Genomic DNA, 20,911 nt, shown 5'->3' with positions numbered 1-20,911 from the left:
TTGTCTCGTATTATATTTATTTATTTCTCATTATATTAACTTTATAATAAAACTTTTGCTTACATAAAATGACGTACTAAAAAATATTGTGCAATACAAATAAAATTAAAGTAAAAAAAACAAAAAGATTATGACAGTCATTAAACTAAACTTTTGATACTAATAAATTCATCATCATAAAATCACTTTAATCAGCAAAGGATAGCATTCAATAAATATTATACAATAAAATAAACTTTTTCTTCCCTGATTTGATTCTTAAAATTTAGAGAAATAACTTGTATCAAAAAAAGATCAAACTATGACAAATTTTGATTTTTTTTTTCTTTTAAATATTAGTAATACTCACTATCTTGTCATAAAAATATAATAAAATACTGAGAATAAACACTAATTTTTTAACTAAAAAAACCCAGTTTTCAAATGAAAAGAAAAACAATGGTCATTATGTTTTGCTCATCTTTTCTGAATGAGCACTCCTAATGAATTGAAAGTTATACTTTTGCCTTATGATATGACTTAGATTCACCACATTTGACAGACAATATGTAAAAACAATTCATTTGACAGACTATATGTAAAACAAATAAATGAGCTTACGAATGCATTTCTTCCCTCTGGCAACAAGGTTAAAACCTGTCCTGCATAGACATTTAACAACTGTAACACCTTCTTTAAAAAGAGGGATGCAAATATGATCACATTGGCCATTTCTATGAGAACATGGATGCATTACTGTAAAAGAAAAAAATAGGCAGATAAAATATGTATTTACTTATACATGTACTAAAGTATATTGAATATAATTAACATTAACAATAAGTGTTATTAAAATAAAAAGATTTTATGTTAATACCATCACCAACTTGGAACGTATGTCATGCTTCATAAATATGAACATTTTTGATAAAATAAAAAAATAAAAAAGAATATAGGTAGCAAATAACACCTTCAGATAAAAGCACCAAATGTGTTGCTTCTTTATTAGTATTATTTGTAATTTATGCTATTAGAAAGCTTTTGATTTTTTTCATTTTTTAAAAAAATAATTGCATAATTCGAAATAAATTTTTACTCATTTAAATTTTAAATAAGAACACATTTTATGAAAAATATTCTTTGCACATTTAGAAAAGAAACACAAAGCCTTACAGAAACCAATACAATAGAAAAACAAAACTTTACAGATACCAATTCATGTGCAATATAGTAGAAATTTATTAGTTCAAGCCTTTTGAAAAAAAAGACAACAAAAAATCAAGCCGTCTGTACTTAAGTGCAGTTAAATGTGTAATGCTATAACATAAAGCACAGACAAATAACTTAAAGAAATTGCATGTAAAATCTATATATATTACCTTCTTTAAATGTTCTCAGATTATATATTATTTTGGCGACCAGACTAAATTTTTATAGAGACTCATCATTTTGTACTATAGAGCTAATTTTTTCAACTAAAAATCATTAGTTCAAAAGGGAGTCAAGTTGCTAGTTAATAATATCAAATGATTCTTAAATTTTGTAATTAAAATTAAATTAAAGCAGGTGTACAACTTCTTATACATTACAATTCAAGTAAGTTTATAAAATTATTAAAGTAAATAATGAAAATAATATACAGTATTTTACCATATTTTGAATAAAATTATATTTAAGATAAGGGGATTTCATAAATGGGTGTAAAAATATTTTGATATGCATGAACTAATTCCAGAGAGAATTATGATGAAAAAACCCAAAAAGAGAACATAACATTAAAAATTTCAAGCTTTTACCACTTTTCTAACAAAACTATTTGGCAATACATACCACATGATTGAAAACTTCATTCACTTCAAAAATATACAAATTATATATTTTACATAAAAGTGCCATATGTAAAATATATAATTTGTATATTTTTGAAGCGAATGAATTTTTTAATCAGGTAATATCTTAGTACTTCAGTTTCTTGGGATTATTTAATATTTGGCAATACGTTCTAGATTCAGGGATGAGAGTAGTCAGAAAGTAAAAAAGAGGAAATCCAAGAATATATATATATATATATATAAATATATATGGGTCATTCTCACGAAAACTGTCATTTTTCAGTTCATAAAATCCCAAAAAAGTAAAGTGAATAAAAAGCTCTGAAACTTTTTATATTAATAGAAATATGTAATGGCATTATAAAGAAAGTATATATCCTATAAATTATACTTAATATTTGAATTAATTAATTTTTTAAATAATTAATTTATAATAATTAATAATTAATTAAATAAATAAACTAATTAATTTAATAAATTAATTTATTAATTTTTTAATTTATTTTTCAAAATAATTAATAAGTAAATTAATTATTTTCACTATTTAAAAAGTGAGGGAATGACACTAATAGTGAGGGAATGATATTTTATTTTAATACATGTTTTTATCTAAGTTACATCTACCTAAAGTTTGAAAATGATAACATACTAAGTATATCTAATATTAATTATAATTTAGTCTTATATATTTAATAGTTTTTACAAGTTTGAGAAATAAAATTGGCTGGCACGATTGAACAAAAAAAAAAATTTCATAATATACTCATCTTGAATCATTCCCTCACTTCAGCGTCATTCCCTCACTTTCTACACTAGTGAGGGAATGACGAATTCAATAAAATTTAAAAATAACAGTTAGGCCTAAATAATTTCTGAAGTCAATCACATACAATTATATTCATACAAGAAAGCAACATATAATTATCCACTTTCTCGATGAAGTTGTATTTTATTTTACTCTAAAAAATGACATGAGGGAATGACAAATGTAAAAAATTTTACCAGGTTTGATTCATTCAAATTTATTCCACAGCAAAGCTTCTTTAAGTTGAAGATGGAAACATACTGCAATTTTGTTCTATGATGCCAGTTGTTAACTTCTGAAGTTTTTATTAAAATATTTTTATTCTAAGAAGATTGCAGGTGATAAGAACATTGTTGTGAGGGAATGACGCGAAACACTGGGGACAAAGTTTAAAATAGTGCTGCGTTAATATTTTTATCAGAAATTAAATTTAAAATTGATTTTCTGAATTCTATATTTCAGTATTCTGAAATAAAAAACACGAATTTGTAAAAAAAAAAATTTTGTTTCAGAAACAATTTTTTTCTTTTTTTAAATCAACAGTGGGGACAAGTGAGGGAATGACATATTGGTATATTTTAATTACCTAAAATAAATATAAAATAAAAATTGATAATTTTATTTTTATTCTTTTGTTAGCTTGCATTCTGAAGGACACTTTCCCTGAATTTTTTTTTTTCGTAAGCTGTAAAACAAACATAAAATATACTGGGGACATGAAAATGACTGTTTTTGTGAGAATGACCCATATATATATAAATCGCACTTTTTTTGTCTAATTTTTGTTTAAACTTGTAATTCATGTGATTATAAATCCCGATATGAGGCTTTTAAATCACGTGCATATAAAACTCTACATGGAATTTAAAAAATGCGAAAATACAAATCATGATTCGTAATTTTTAGATCAAGATGCATAATTTTAAAATCGCGCGATATTACAACCGCAAAAACGAATCACGACATTGGATTTTAAGCTCGGGTAGCTACATAGGGTTTTAAAAGCTCGTAAATACAAATCGCGAAATTGGTTTTTTAAATCTCGTAAATAAGAATCGCAATGTTCAATATTTAAATGGCCTGTCTATTACTCTATGTCTATTATGCTTAAAAGGAAGTTTTGCCAACTATTCCATCATTAATGTATATGCACCAACTGAAGAAGGAGATGATGAGGAAAAAGATAATTTTTATGACGAGTTAGATCGCCTCTGGGGCTTATGCCCAAGACATGACGTGAAGATCATCATGGGTGATTTCAACTCTAAAGTTGGTCATGAGGAAGAATTTAGACCAGTTTTGGGAAACTATAGTTTACACGATGTCTCAAATGATAATGGAGTCAGGCTTATTAGTTTCGCTGCATCCAGTGGCGTAGCGAGGGGGGAGCAAGAGGGGGCATCATGCCCCGGGCGCTACTCACAAAGGGGCGCCAAATGGTCAACAAAACCAAATCGTTGGATAATTTTTATTATAATTTATTTCTGGAAAATATATTTTAAATTTAGTGCCAGTGAAATATAATAAATGTTAATTCGTAAATAAAAAGGAACACTAATCAAACTGTAATAATATATTAATAATAGAAATGACATGTCTTTTCTAATGGCAGGGCTGACTCGACCTGTGTCTGCCAGCACTTCCTTATGGCATCTACGCTGTGTGGTTACATATATTATCTCCAAATATTTGCAGGGTGCTCCAATTCTGTTGCGAAATATACTAACTTTTAGTTTCATAACTTCAGCTCATTTCTGATATGAAATCTTAGGGAGGAATGATCGTGTGCAGCTCAGATTACAAGATCCTAGAATGAATTTTAGAGAAGTGTTCCATGATCTTGAATCATTAGCGACTGAACTAGCCGAAATTCGAGACAAGCTGTGTGATGAGGCAATAGAAAAAGCGAAGTCTCTTTGTGAAAAATGGGATATTGATGCAACAATACGCTTAAGAAGACGCCTCAAAATGCCCGGAGAATTGGCTAGAGATGTCAGTCTTTCCGCAGAAAGTGAAATTTCTCGCGTTATGAAAAGCGTTCTTGATCATCTCCAACAAGAAATATATACAGGATTTACACGATTAAGTGACCTTAATTTCAAATTTGGATTTCTTCTAGACGTTGAAAATTTATTAAACAAGGATAATGTTGATAATGACCTTGAAATTATTTTTTTTTAAATTTGGGGGAATTTTATAATACAGATTTCAATGGAATAGAACTCTTTATCGAAGTATGTGACTGCAAAATGTTACTCCGCAGTAGAAAAGAAATTGAACTTAAAACTCCATTAGAATCTCTTACTTTCATAATCCCGTATGGAGAAGATGTTTTTCCAAACCTGAGAGTGGCACTTCAAATACTCCTGACTCTCTCAGTATCAATTGCTAGCTGCGAATGGCCATTTAGCAAATTAAAATTAATTTTGACATATCTACGATCATCGATGGGACAAGATCACCTAAGTGACTTAGCATTTTTAAGTGTGGAAAGAGAAAAATTTGAAATGATCAACTTTGATGATATTATTGATAAATTTGCTTCATCAAAAGCGGAAAATTTATGTGCATCTCCTTAGAGATAATAAATATTTACTTTTTTATTGTTTTAAAACTGCGTGTTTTTAAAATATTTCTTTATAAATATGTAAAATAAATAATGGGTATCTTTTGAACTAATTCTAGATGATCATATACATTTCAAAATCTAGTCTTGTTTTCTCAACTACATTTTTTGTCTCAAATTTAATGCCTAGCTTGAGCCTATGACTTTATTTATTTTACTTAATTTATTTATTATTTTGCGAGTATATTTTACTTATAATATTAGATGGTTTTCGAGTGAGGGGGCGCTAAAAAGATATTGTGCCCCGGGCGCGAGTTAAGCTCGCTACGGCACTGGCTGCATCTCATGATATGATAATTGGAAGCACTTTCTTTCAACATAAGAACATTCATAAGGTAACGTGGAGATCCCCTGATGGATCATACAGAAATCAGATTGACCATATACTAATTAGCTCTAGATATCGTACAAATCTTTTAGATGTAAAAACTCACAGAGGAGCTAACTTAGACTCTGATCACTATTTAGTGATCTGTAAGCTAAGAGAAAGAATCTCAATGGTGAGAAAAGCAAGAAGGGTCAATTCTGTAAGACTTAATTGTGAAAAGTTGAGCAATCCTGAGGTTCGCAGGGAATTTCAAACTCAACTCTCAACTGAGCTTAATGCGAAAGAGGATTGCGATGAATTAAATAGGGAATGGCAACAAGTAAAAGATTCTATACTCTCAACAGCACATGAGCTGCTGGGCAGGAAAAAAAGATCAATAAGAACTGACTGGTTTGATGAAGAGTGTAGAATGGTCAATGAAAGAAAAAATAAAGCTTACAAAAATATGCTTAACAGAAAATTCACCAGAGGATCAATTGATGAATATAGGAGTGCATGTAGAGAGGAAAAGAAAGTACACAAAGGAAAAAAGAAAGCTTACAGGGAGAACCAATTTAAAGAAGTCGAATCTCTTAGGACCAACCATGAAAGCAGAGCTTTTTATCGGGTCATCAATGAGGGAAGAAGAGACTTTAAACCAAGGATCTCTCTTTGTAAAGATGAAAATGGAACTATTGTTAATGAGAGAAATAAAATTATGGACAGATGGGTTGAACACTTTGACCATTTACTTAACTCCAATGAGTCAAGTGAATTAAATTTTACGGTCAACAATATCAATGATACACTGGTTGACAGTCCGACCCTGGAAGAGGTACAACACGCTATGAACAAACTGAAATGTAATAAAGCGGCAGGACCAGATAATATTCCAGCTGAAATTCTAAAATATGGTGGGAACGCTATTGTAAACAACATCTGGAAAATTATTCTATCTAGTTGGGAGAGAGAGATATTACCTACTGAATGGAAGTTGAGTATTTTATGTCCAATACATAAAAAAGGGGATGTATTGGACTGTCACAACTATAGAGGAATAAGTCTGTTATGCGTTGCCTATAAGGTCTTCTCAAATATCCTATTTGAACGTCTGTCTCCCATTGTAGACAGCGTCATAGGTGACTATCAGTGTGGCTTCCGCAAAGGAAGGTCCACAGTTGACCAAATCTTCACCCTACGACAAACTTTGGAGAAATGTAGAGAATTTGGAATAGAGACCCATCATTTATTTGTGGATTTTAAGGCGGCATATGATAGTATTAATAGGACTGAGCTATTAAGGACCCTATATGATTTTAATATTCCATCAAAATTAATCAGACTTGTAATGCTCACACTCACTGAAACCATTTCAACAGTACGAATTCAAGGGGAACTATCCACTTCTTTTGAAATTCATAATGGAGTTAGACAGGGAGATGCATTAGCATGTCTTCTGTTCAACATAGCCTTAGAAAAAGTTATTAGAGATGCTGGCATAAATACTACAGGTACTATATTTAATAAATCAGTGCAGATTTTGGCATACGCCGATGATGTAGATATCATCGCAAGATCTAGGACAGCACTGAGTGAAAAATTTTTGGCAATGGAAAAATCAGCTAGAAAAATTAACTTAAGAGTGAATGTAGAGAAAACAAAATTGTGGTACAAAGGAAACCATCCCTAAATTGTTTAAAATAGATTCTTTTAAATTTGAATCTGTAAAAAATTTTACTTATCTAGGATCAGAAATAAACTATCAAAATGACATCAATCCTGAAATTAGAAAAAGAATAATCGCAGCCAATCGCTGCTTCTATGGTTTAAGATCATTATTGAAATCTCACTTAATAAAAAGAAAGACTAAGATCTTACTTTATAAGGTATTAATCAAGTCAGTTTTGACTTATGCTTCAGAGACATGGACTTTAACAAAAAGGGAAGAAAAGTTATTAGCAACCTTCGAAAGGAAGGTCCTACGAACCATCTTTGGCCCTATACTCGATAACGACAACTGGAGGAAAAGATATAATTTTGAAATATATAGGATCTTTGATGGCGATGATATCATTAAATCTATTAAATTAAGTAGAATGAGATGGGCCGGGCATGTAGTGAGAATGAGCCCAGAATGAACAGCATTGAGAGTCTCTAATGCAACCCCCTCCAATAAAAGGCCAAGAGGAAGGCCCAAAAAGAGATGGAAGGACTGTGTAGATGAGGATTTTGCCATCCTAAAAGTAAAGAACTGGAAAACAATTGCTGGGAGAAGAGCAGAATGGGAAAAGCTTCTGAGGAAGGCCCAGGCCCACAAAGGGCTGTCGTGCCAATGCTGATGACATAGGGTTTTAAAAGCTCGTAAATACAAATCGCGAAATTGGTTTTTTAAATCTCGTAAATAAGAATCGCAATGTTCAATATTTAAATGGCCTGAATAAGAATCGCAACGTTCAACTTTTAAATCAGGTAAATACGAAAATCGATGTTTGATAATAAAATCGCGATTTTAAAAATGCAAAAATACAAAACACGATATTAGATTTTTAAATCTCGTAAATACGAGCCATAATGTATGATATTTAAAAAGCGTAAATAAGAATTGCAATGCGCAACTTTTAAATCAGGTAAATACGAAAATCGATGATTGATATTAAAATCGCGTGAATAAAAATCGAGATATTTGCAGAGTCGGGACTTGAGATTTCTAAAAGGATTGTTTGAATTGTTTTTTGTTTACACAATAAATAAAAATTTACAAGTATAATTGAATGAGCAAATAAATATTTTCACCACAAATCCACCTCTATTTTTTTTCGCTTTTTTTGTTTCCTTTCTCTCCAGAATACAAGAAGCAGCGACGTCCAAATTACGAAAATACGAACTATCCGGCCGACGGATAAAAAATACGGAAAATCTTATTTTCTATGAGTGAAATCGGAGAAAATAGCTAATATAAGTAAACATGCGGAAGGATTAGCAGCTAGGACGTAGTTTGAATTTTCTGTTTTTCTTTGAAAATCGTAAATAAATATAATAATTTGACTTCAACGACTGATTTTTTTTTAAAAAAAAACGGGATATTTATAAATAAATAAATAAAAAAAAAACGAAACTTTTAGAGAATCTGAGTTTTTGATAAAAATGCTGAAATTCGAGAGAAAAAAGCGAAAAAAATCTCATCCCTGTATAAAGGTCAACCAGTTTTATCCCAAGGAAATGATTTTTAGAGAAACTTCAGAGGGAGGAATGAGGACTTCAATAATTTCGCTCCGCGGAAAATTAAATTCCTCATAAAATATTTTAACTTGTGCAAAAAAAAAATTTCGGCGGAAATTAGCGGGAAAAATGGAAAAATCTGAGAAAAAGCGGAAATCCGCGAATCCGAGGAAGAATCTCATCCCTGTAGATTACAGACTCTTTCAACAAAAATAAGTTTTTGTTACTTTGTGCTTTGGATTTTATTCTTCTCGACCTTGAAATAAAATATAAAACACATGAAAATAAATTCACCGTACCTTCTGGTTGTCGCTGTCTATGATATATCCTAATGTGATATGGTTGAGTTATAATAGATTTTATAGATGTGGGCGATGTCTGATTATTCTTTTGAAAAGCTAATATGTTGTTTCCCTCAACATTGGTAACATAAAGATAATCCTCGAAAATAGATATTCCGTGCAAACTTTTAACCTGAAAAGAAATAAAACATAAGGTCAAGTATTTATAACACATGAATTTCTACTGATGTTTTTAATCAATCAATAGCAACAGACTTTTATAACAAATATTAACTGATCAAACTGAAAGTTTCGTACCTGAGTGCTTCTAACAATTGTTTTTCTTCCAGATCCGGTGTAACCGATTCTTTCAATCGTTCCCAAATACGTGTCAATCCAGTAAACAGATTGAGTAGGAATATCCACAGTTATACCACTAGGCCCAACAATTTTTTCAATTACAAGTTTGATTCTTTCAGATCCATCTAGATTAGCTCGTTCTAGAGCTGATGACCCAGATTGATCCCAAATAGTGTAAAACATTAATCTATGCAAAATACATAACATTAATTAGTTTTATACGATTAAATATGCACTAAATTCATACTTAATACTAGGAATTTTACAGATAATGCAAGCAAATAATATAATAAATATACGCTAAATGTTCTCTGACAATAGCCAGACTGTCAGCCATGGAGGTTAAGACTTTATAATTCTGAGACCAATGACATGATGGTGGTAATGTGGGCAGTATTGTGACATGGCCATGGCCTTATTTCCCAGACAAGCTGATAGGGCTCTTATCTTCTGCTAAGGATAACAACTTGGTACTTTAAAATGCCAATGCTCACTCATCAACCGCTGTGCCATCGAGGCTCCAATGGTTAAAGTCAGTGAGCTTTCAACACATAAAATTTTCCAAAATAAATCCAGTTATGTATGATTAAAATATAAAATTAAAAGAATGCAAGAATTTTTTGTTTAATATAGCATTAAAGAAGTTGATAACAATTAATTCTTTCTAAAGAATATGAATTAATCAAAGTTAACTTTTCAAAAAATATTTTTTAAACCTATTTAGAAGTATTTAAAATGGGTTATACAAATTCACAAATCATTGAAAGGAAAACAATAAGAAATAGATAACTGTGAACTACTTCTCTCCTTAAATTTTTCTATATAGACACAACAATAATTTTTATAACATTACAAGCATTATGAATATCTATAGTTTGTCTAGAAATTTATTTTTGTGGTATACCATTTTTTTGTTAACATGGGATGCAGCCAGTTCTAGTGGCAGAAAATCAAACAATTTCAAAATTTAAATTCACGTTAAGAATTAATATTAAGTAATAATCAGTATAAAATATACATATCTATAAATTTTTAGGCAATCATAATGAAATTTTTGTGCATTAATGTATGAGTGAACTTCATAAAGCAAAAGAAAAAATATTTAATACGATGCAATTAAGTAAATATAATCATTTTACTTACCCTTTAGTTGGATCTAGAGCAATGTCCTTAGCTTTACTCAAAGATATATCTAGCAAGGTAGTACAAACAGAGAGCGTGTGGTTACAGACAATTACCATCTCACGCACTTCGTCTAATATATACCAATTCCCAGACACCCATTCATACGAAATTTGACTAATAGCTATTAAAAAAAATCTGATTCAGAATGTTTCTTAAAGTCAACAAATGACATTAAATTTATGGAAAATATATATATTTTGAAATGTCTGTTTGCATACAAAATAAAAATAAAAAAGAGACTGAATTAACAGAATTAAAAACAAGTCACTGAGGAAGACTTAAAATAAAAGAATGTCAACATTCTTCTGTAAATGTTATTACAAATCTGCAACAGACATACAGAATATTTTTAAATTAGGAGCATGACCTACTTTAGCTACCTTACTATGATACCATTTTTATGCAATTAAAAAATAATGCATTAATATTAAAATTATTTTTAATAATTATGCACTTTTTTATTAAATAAAAAGAATGAACTGAATAACAACTTTGCATTTAAAAGGAAATAATAATACAAAAATGTACGCACAGAAAAATATTTGTACAACGGGCAAAAGACACTCACTTGACTGAGAGTACAAATCTGGCAGCTTATATTCCCAACAGCTGGAAAAATTATAGGCATTGCAACACTCAAGACCAGAACTAAATCTAGATTTTACAACCTAAATAAAATCAAAACAAGTTATATTTTTCTTTATTTACACAGAGGTAAATTTAAAGTTTAAAAATAATAGACCTTAAGAATTGAAACTGAAACAAAAATGTAAAAAGTCTAAATATTTTGAGCAAAAAAACTTAATAATTAAAAAATATAGGATAATAATTAGTTTTAACAAATTTTAAAATTTTTATTAAAATTATGATTAATTCCTTTAAACATATACACATATATTATTAGCATCAGAATACTAGAAGGAAAAATTTATGGCATGTTTTGTCAAAACAACAAACAGTAATTAATCAAAAAACTAACTCTTGTAACTTTTTCTATTCATTTTAAATTTTAATATTATTTTTGCAAGGAATTAATGAATTAATCCAAAAATTTAAAAAACTTGCATTATCCTCTGTCAGAAAATAACAAATAGCAATTTTAATAGTATTTTTACTTAAAATGTGATTTCATTGAAGTCAAAATGTAGATTACTATGCTATACTTGGAAGTAAAACTAAAATTTCTCTACCATATAAATAAAAATTTGAACTCTTCAAATGTTAAACTCCTAGATTATACAGGTACGGTACTTTTCTTCTAACACACGACTATCTCATTGGGTATAATAAGAAGAAAAAACATGTTTCTTGGTTAAGAAGCCTCAAAAGAGTGTGAAAAGTTCTGGGTTCAATTCAAAGATAGTAAAATAAAGTAAATACGAACATTAAACATATTTATAGTAAAAACTCAATTGTGTGGAACGTGCAGGAATCTGAAAATTCCAGATATTGAGAACCAGTAATATTCTTGATTTTCAATATTACCTTATTTTCTATAAATAAAAAAAAGGAACCACTTAAATGAAAACAGAATACATTATTGCTATTGAAACTAATAACAAAATATTGATAAAAGAAAAAAACACTATAAAAGTTGTTTACAGAAATTATTAAACAAGAATAAAATATTAAAAATAAAATGAGCAGTACTGCTTTTTCATAGCTAAATTCCTGTTTATAATTGAGTGTAATTAAAGGATTATTGAGAATTGATTGGTGTTTAACTGTATAGCTTCAAATGTTCTAATTCATCTTTAGAAGAGAACAAAATAATACATTTCCAAAAATTACGGTTAGTTGAATTCTAAATAGCTGGACTGTAAAATTCTTAAAAGTTAAATAAATGAATTTGGCTAATGAAAACAGCAACTAATACTCAAAAAAGAAATTTTTTTAAAGAAAAAATTATATATATTACATTCTAATAATATAAAGTTCAATACCCAGCACACAGTCTCATTTCGGTGGTCAAAGTCAACTGCAGATTTTTCAGCAACCTTCACAATACTGCTACTGCGAATAAGAGAGCCATTTAGATAAATGTGCTGTAGATTAGCTGAATTGGTAAAGACAATTGACATGGGTGTCTTGGCTGGAACTAAAAAGTAAACAAAAGAAAACGTGCACTTTTACATGACAGAATAAAATTTAATATTATACACAAAATATGTACTTTGTTAATATACAGTGTACTCTCAAAGCTAAATAAATATTGAGATAGCGAGTTCAGAGTTCTATGTACTAAATATATTCTAAAATAGTACTCTAAAAAGTACAGTCATGAAACATAAGAATAACTACTAATAATTATGAGTGTAATGATAGTTGACTATATGTAAATAAATAAAGCAATGATAATTTTATTCTTAAAAGTAAAACAAAAATAAATATGCATTAAATAGAATGGAATTGGTTTACAGTAAACTTACGTAGTAATTCATTTTCTATTTCAAAAAATATTCAATATAACAAGGTTTTGAGAAGAAATTCTTTAACATAGAAATTCAAATTAACATTAAGTCGATATGTAATGCCAAGGGGGAAAATATACATATAAATATATTTGACATAACAAGGTTTTTGAGATATAGAAGTTCAAGATATCGAAAGAAAGAGGCAGAGAGCCACAGTTAAAAACACCAGTCAAATGGCGGGCCGCAATTTTGTCAAAATTTTATATAGGACTCTTTTATGTTTGAAGAAACATTAAATATTACTGTCAGATTTTTATCAAGTTGTTCAAAACAAAAGTATTGAATTACGAATAATAATAAATATTGATTTTTGAATAAATATTTTTTTGGATGCAAAACCTGAGAAAAAAAATTTTTTGCACAGTTATGTTAAATTTCACAGAATCGAAGAAATTAGTTTTTTTAAACGAAAGAAAAGTTTTAAACCCATATAGATTTTTTACTAAAATTGTCCGCAAAAAATGACAGTTAATATATTTCAGTTCGGGGGGCCACAAAAAAAATGTTCCGCAGGCCATATGTGGCCCACGGGCCACCAGTTGGTAACCACTGCTTTAGATAGTAAAGTTAATGCACTTTATATGCATAAGCTGCAAATATATAGAACTCCTAAATAAGCTAGAAATAGAGAGAAAATATGGAAAATAATGAAGATTAATGGAAAAAAAATTAAAATAAAATACTATTTTTAAAATATTTTTTTTTTAAATTATTCAAAAAAATCATTTAAAAACATCAGAATAAAAAGTCAACAATTTATCAACTTTGGCTTTCTTCAGAGATAGTAAAGTTAAGACACTTTATGTGCATAAGCTGCAAGTATATAGAATTCATAAAATAAATTAACATAAAATAAATTAAATCATAGAATTATTTACTAAACACGAGGTAATATTTTTAAAAATATTTTTTAAAAAAATTCATTAGAAAAATACTAAAAAGCCAGGAAACAAAATATGGATTCAAAAAAGTTGAAAAACAAATTTTATTTTCCGGCTTTTTAATATTTTTTTAAAAAATATTTTATTTCATTAATTAATCTTCTTTTCTTTTCATTAATCTTTATTATTTTCCATGTTTTCTCTATATTTTTAAAAGTTAATGAATGCTTCATTCTCTATATTTATAATTTGTTTTTTGAGCTGTTGAACTCTTACAAAGATAACCCTACTTTCTATGAATATATTAACATAGCAAAACTTTGAAAGAACAATCATTAAAAAACAAATGATTTATTAATTAACATGAAGAAAAGATATCTATATGCATTTACCATTTATAGCAATACATTTTCGCCCTTTTGCTTTATAACCATCAACACAGCTGCATTCATATTCACTGTCTTTCCTGCTACAAATTTGATCACACAATGCATCATTTTCACATTTTGAATCTTGAATACCTAAAAAAATGCCAGTAATTAGTTTTCAACATAACTTATTTCATAACTATGTATATAGAAAAGCATTAAAACGCATCTTTCCAGAACCATTACTTAATAATTTATTTATAGGCAAATATATTTAATTTCAATGAACATTTATTTTAATTATAAAATTATGACTACAAAAACAGCTTCAAATATACACATACATTATATTTAATATATTAATTTAATACTTTAAACAATAATTATGATATATGAATAAAATTATATTAAACCTTTTAATTTTATAATACATAATATTCATTCTAGCATAATTTAATTTTATGTTTAATGGATAATATTTCGGATTATTTTTTAGAATAATTAATAATAGATAATTTCATTATTATTTTTTTACATAAGAAAACTATTTGTATAAAATTTAGAAAACACAACGAGTAATGCTCAGAGGGTCAATAAAGTATAAAATAAAATGAATGTTAAATGAAGCAAAATTAATAATTAAGTATGCATATGAAAAACAAAATTTAAAGAAATTTATCTAACAAAAAGGTTTTGTAACTAATTATTATTAACAACACAGAATTCAAAATCATACTTTTTTGACATTATGATATATTTTGGATTAAGTGATTCAAAAACATATTCTTACTTATGCAATCATTTCCATTTGGTTCCTTGCCATCACCACAAAAACATAGTGGTCCTTTCGGGCTTGGCTTGCAACCATATGTACAGTTTGTCCCAATGCAGATACTCTTATTTTCTAAATTTAATAAGGATTATATTTTAATTATTTTTTTAAAAAAGGTCTAGATGGGAATTTACAATGAATTTAGTAGCATTATTTTAGAAAATTCGATAAAACTAAATATAAAATGTAAAAAGACTTAGTTATTATTTAAACTGTAACCTGAGAAAAAATGTTTCTTTAATGTTTAATAGGTTCTTAAAAAAATACATGACAATTTATATCTGCATAAAAACATAATAATGGCAAATAACCATAAGGTTCAATCTTATGAATAGTTAAGAGTATGCAGAACATACCTTTGCAACTTAATTATATAAAACTTAAGAGTTATTCTTTAACAATCCTTAATTTTACTTAAGTTAGGGTTAATCAATTATTTATTAATTTTCACTTGTTTCTTTCATTTTAAAACAATCAACTTCTTCTAGAAATAACAATAAATATATAAAATTTTATTGTAAATATTGTGAGGTACAACAGTATGATGACGACACATAATAATAAATTAGCAAAAGTGAAAAGTCTCATTAACAAATGAGTAAAATAAATTTTTAATAAAAAAAATAAAAATTGATAGCAAATGTAATGATATATAATAGTAAAATTTCAATAATAGATCATCATCAAAACTTCATGCATAATAGATCATAGAAAAAGTTCCTAGTGACCTGATTATGCAAATATTAATATAATGTAATATAATAAGCATAAACTTGAAACAGTTTGATAAAGATAAAAATAAATAATCTGGAGACTACTTGATATAAAAATAGCTAATCAGGAAATTGCTTGAAGAGACTATCAATCAAAATAGATGTAAAATGTAAAACAGGAAGGCAACAATATGTGAAACAGGAAGACTAAAAAGTAATGTTCTAAGAAGGAGAATATTTTAAGTAAAAGAAATTTTTTAATTTTATTATGGAAGTTTTTTTATTTTTTTTTTTTTTTTTTTTTTTTGTAATTTTTCTAACGTAAATATTGAGTAAAAATATCAAGCAGTGAAGGTTTTAAAGTTTTTAAATCTACATCAATTTTAAGGAAACATATATTAAACACATCTGAATTTACATAATAAATTAACTGCCTCATTTGTAGCAGTATGGACAAAATTAACTTACTGTTTTTATACTCTCTCTGCACAAATTTAATTAAAAAATTATATAAATGAAGCTCAAAAAAACATTTATTCAGAAAATATCATACAATAACAAATGCTACTAAATTCATAATTTTACATAAAATTTTCATATTGTACTGACAAAGAAAAGGATCTTTTGTACATATGCATTCAGGTAGATTGTTGAAGGGCATATAATGCTTATCATTTAAAGTTTTATCATCTATCTTTGCATTTCTTGAAGAAAAAAAAGAGCACCACTAATAGTCAATGTATTAGCAATCAGTATGTACAAAAATTTGTTTGAAGTTTTGAATTTTATTACTTATGGGGGGAAAAAATTTTATCTGATTACTCTATCTATTATCTCACAAATTTTATTTTAATTATACAATTTTTAATCAGTTAATTTAAATCACTCAACCTTGAGATAGAATGTAACACACATCATTCAATATATTCATTCACACAGCATCAACAATTAATCTATAAACAGATATGTTCAATTTCTAAAAAGTCAAATATTATAGAAAAATATGTTATGTAAAGAACACATTTTTGAAAAATTATAAAAATACCTGAAATTTGCACAAGAAAAAAGTGCAAGAAGGAAGGATATTATAAAGAATATATCCGCAGAGTATTATCGATATTTTAATAAAATATATCGATGCACAATTTATTTTTTTTAAAATCGCGAGAATATAAATCTCAGTGTGCGATTTTTAAATTGCGTGAATATGAATCCCAATGTGAGGTTTTTGAATTACGTGAATATGAATGGCGATGTATAACTTTAAATCTCATGAGAACAGAGCACAATCAGTAATTTTTAAACCACGTGCATAAATATTGCGATATGTAATTTTAAATAGAATTCGAAACATGAACCATGCGCAATTTTTGAGAGCTATGCACATTTTTTTTTTAAATTGTGAGAATACGAATCAGGATGTGAGATTTTTAAATCACATAAATAGGTATCACGATGAGTAATTTTAAATCTAGTGAATAGGAATGGTAATGTGCATTTTTAAATTGCGTGAATACGAATGGTGATATGTTGCGTGAATTTAAAATCATGTTTACATAGAAGAATAAGGACTCTTTTTCTTTTTAGGGGATAGGGAAGGTAGAACTTAAAAAAGCAAAAATTTAAGTTTCTTTTTATTAAACTGAAAAAAAAGCAAGATTCTGCTTAAAAGTGGAAAAACTCATCCATGTAAATAACATATGATTAATATTAATAAATAATTATAAACTATTTCAAAAATATATAATTATAAATTAAGCTTAAAAAATAGTAATAGAACTCACTACAAAACGATCCTTCGTCTGAAAAATCTGGACAGTCATTGTTGCCATCACAGAGTTTGGAAATTTTACGACAGGTAATACCATCGTTACATCTAAAGAAATTCTTTAAACATACATGTTCCTTACGACCTACAGTTGAAAAATAAAAGGTTAATTAATTTCAAGTAAAACAGTTTCATAAATAAATTCAGTTATTCTTGCAATATTTAAAGAAGTTATAAAGAATATGTAAAAACTCAAACAGGGTTCCCACTCTATGATGAGATTGAAATTCAAGGACTTTCCAGGACTTTTCAAGGACCTAAACAAAATTTTCAAGGACCTTAATCTAAGACCAATTTTAAAAATTATTCTCTTCTATTTTACTAGAAGCATCAATGCTTGTTGTGGCAATAATTAATTTCAAATCTAATACCTAAATGCTTTGCCTATATAGAGAGAAGAGAGTATATGTATTATGAACTAAAATTTATATTTTTAAAAAAACAACCCTACTGGTTTTACATATTAGTTCACAAAATCATTTTCAGCACAATCTATAACTAATGGTAATGCGGTGTTAATGGTGAAATCCTTTAATCCTGTGTATTTCCATGTGAAGGCTGCATGAAAGACAGAGCTAAATCTTAGGTATTCCATATTCCATGACTATTCCATAACCCCCTCCTCTCCTCTATTAAACATCGTTTCTGAAATTATTCATCCATAATTTACACAACCTTCTCTAAATGTTATGCAGCAACAATTCTTTCTGAAAATAAAAATTAGAAGGAACATATCCTATTTTCACCATGTTTAAAAGCATTATTCGTTATGTGTAATCCACAACTGCCAATGAATATGACCCGGTGTGAATATTTCTCTTTTAATTCACACTGAAGCTTCTAATAGAATTTCCAATTGACATAGGGTCCATCCATGGATAATTGAAGTATTTTAGAGAGCTTTTAACCTTCATCCATGCATTTGTAAAAAGAGGACAAAATATTTTCTGCAGTTCCATGGGGAGTTAGATACTTAGGGAATATGCATAAATAAATTGGGGAGTTAGATACTTAGTGCAAACTTTATTATCAATTCCTTACCATAATGTCCATCTGCTTAGATTGTAGAGACTGATTTAACGTCTCATCAAAGAGTACAGTGTAGCAATCAACATTCTTCAGCTCATTTATAAGAATCCCTTTGAAGTATAGTGCCAATCCAAAGGAGCTCAAATAGGCTCACTTTGTAGCACTACAAAAAAACTGTCTCACTATACAGCTATCAGCAAACATTTTGGAGAACAATTTACTAATCCTTTCACAGGAGTTACATGAATAATTACTAGTGATGCACTTCAGACTCCAGAGAACTTCAGCATCAAGCACATTCCTTTTGACCAGATAAGAAGACAATGTTACCTCGGCCACTAAAGTTTCTGTTTCACATGGGGCACACGGTGGTGAAGGAGTATTTACACCAGATGAATTAGATGTTGATGTCTTTGGAAAAAGAGAACGCAGGGCATGAGACTGCTTTTTTGTTTTACCTTTCTTTGATGTGTGATTTCAGAGCAGATTCTTCCATTTTCGCGATATCGATCTCCTTCATGCATAATCGGCACTTGGCTCTGAATTTCTTTTCGGGCATCGATAAAATCCATTCTTTATAAGCTTGATTATCCATCCATTGGGGATTAAAATAGCACTTCCCAGGCATAATTAGTATAAACTACATAACACAAATACGCAGTGCCGGCTTATGCATGTCGCCCCCCCCCCCCCATCTTCTTCTAACTTCCTAATATATTTTTTCGCTAACACAACACTTTATTCATAATTACGCTGTTTTTTACTACATAGGTATATTATCACATTATTCAATAAAAATATTGAATCAAACGAAAAGAGTATAAGTAATTAATATACGCATTTAAAAAAATCATACAATAAGCTTAAATATTAACTCTTCTAACTATTTTTGTTACAAAATCGTTCAAGACATCATGAAAGTTAACCTTTTCCAATACATCATTTTCAATTGCCATTATGGCCAATGAATTTGAACGGTTTTGAGACATAGTTGAACGAAGACAGTTGTTAATTAATTTCAATTTGGAAAAGTTTCGTTCACCAGTGGCGTTTGTAATCATTAGACTTCTATATATTAGCAAAGCTGTCATTACATTAGGGAAAGTTGATTGTGCCATGTTACCAATAATCAGTTTGTAAGACTCCTCGGCAGGCACAATTTTTTTCCGGCGTCTTCTAATTGTAAGATGAAGTACTTATACTGCACCATTTCGTCCTGCTTAATAATAAACACCCAAACAAATAATATTTGATAACGTTGAAATTAAATAAAATATGTAAGTAATTGAATAATAAAACGGCACTTCACATTTGTCAAGTCCTGTATTAGGTAATAAAATATGTAAAAAATAATAAAACTTACGTATAGTAATTTTAACTTCAGTTTACACTACACGGATTTTTACTCGTCGTTTCACCGATTTTCTCGAAGCCCGAAGCACTTCTGCAGTCTTTATAAATGAATATCCAATACTTAGCTCTAAATTCGTAAGTTTTGAAACACAAACTGTAAAACTCTCTTTTTATTCACAGCCGTAAAACTCGCAAACAAATTGCACGAAGCGAAAATTCAACGATTACATTAAAAATGTTTCAAAAATGTTGTCTATGACATAATACAACGTATGTATTTAGCGGATCGGGGAATACCCCAGTCATGCGACGAAAGAACCAGTACTGCCAACCTTATTTTTACATACTCTTTGGTATCTTGGCCATAGAATATACATACCTATGGTAGGTACCAGAACAGTAAGTGTGCATTCACAACGTAGAATTTTGCGCGTTTTTCAAGCGTGTTGTGTTAAAAATGCTGCTCTTGATGTATAGTCATCTGATTAGTCGCCGTTAAAATTACCGCGATAAAATTGCTTGCGATTATATTACTGCGTTATATATGAACTAACTACCATAATATTAATATCTAATTTGGAATGCGTTCAGAAATGTACTAAAATAGCGTCGATGTAATGTACAGAGCTAGACAATTGTTACTGAAATTTCGAATTCAATTTTTACTGTTTAAGAAACATTGACAATTTTTTTCTCTGTAGCACAGGGCCCCTAGGCAGTTGCCTACAGTGCCTAATGGATAAAACGGCCCTGCAAATACGAAGCCGTGCCTTTGCGAATACGCTTTACAATAAAGTTTTGAAATGACGCAAACGTAAGGACAAGTGCGGATGGTAAAA

At 28.7% G+C, this 20,911-nt stretch overlaps 1 protein-coding gene across 6 annotated transcripts in view; it reads right to left on the bottom strand.

The window, feature by feature from the left end:
* Positions 1 to 20,911, bottom strand: part of LRP1 (LDL receptor protein 1) — a 137,418-nt gene that overhangs the window by 113,481 nt on the left and 3,026 nt on the right. For all 6 annotated transcript variants that reach the window (XM_087157618.1, XM_087157622.1, XM_087157620.1 and 3 more), the window contains exons 3-11: positions 17,647 to 17,775; positions 15,108 to 15,221; positions 14,342 to 14,470; positions 12,538 to 12,692; positions 11,163 to 11,262; positions 10,553 to 10,715; positions 9,368 to 9,596; positions 9,068 to 9,242; positions 601 to 735 (exon numbers count right to left, since the gene is read on the bottom strand). In XM_087157618.1, coding sequence (XP_087013744.1) covers positions 601 to 735; positions 9,068 to 9,242; positions 9,368 to 9,596; positions 10,553 to 10,715; positions 11,163 to 11,262; positions 12,538 to 12,692; positions 14,342 to 14,470; positions 15,108 to 15,221; positions 17,647 to 17,775 — 1,329 coding nt within the window. The remainder of the gene's footprint in view (positions 1 to 600; positions 736 to 9,067; positions 9,243 to 9,367; positions 9,597 to 10,552; positions 10,716 to 11,162; positions 11,263 to 12,537; positions 12,693 to 14,341; positions 14,471 to 15,107; positions 15,222 to 17,646; positions 17,776 to 20,911) is intronic.

This window comes from Parasteatoda tepidariorum, chromosome 2, assembly GCF_982258835.1.
Source record: "Parasteatoda tepidariorum strain Cologne lab strain chromosome 2, Ptep-v5.0, whole genome shotgun sequence".
Lineage (NCBI taxonomy): Eukaryota > Metazoa > Arthropoda > Arachnida > Araneae > Theridiidae > Parasteatoda > Parasteatoda tepidariorum.
Note: the sequence above shows the minus strand (reverse complement) of the source record. Positions and strands in the feature narration are given on the sequence as shown.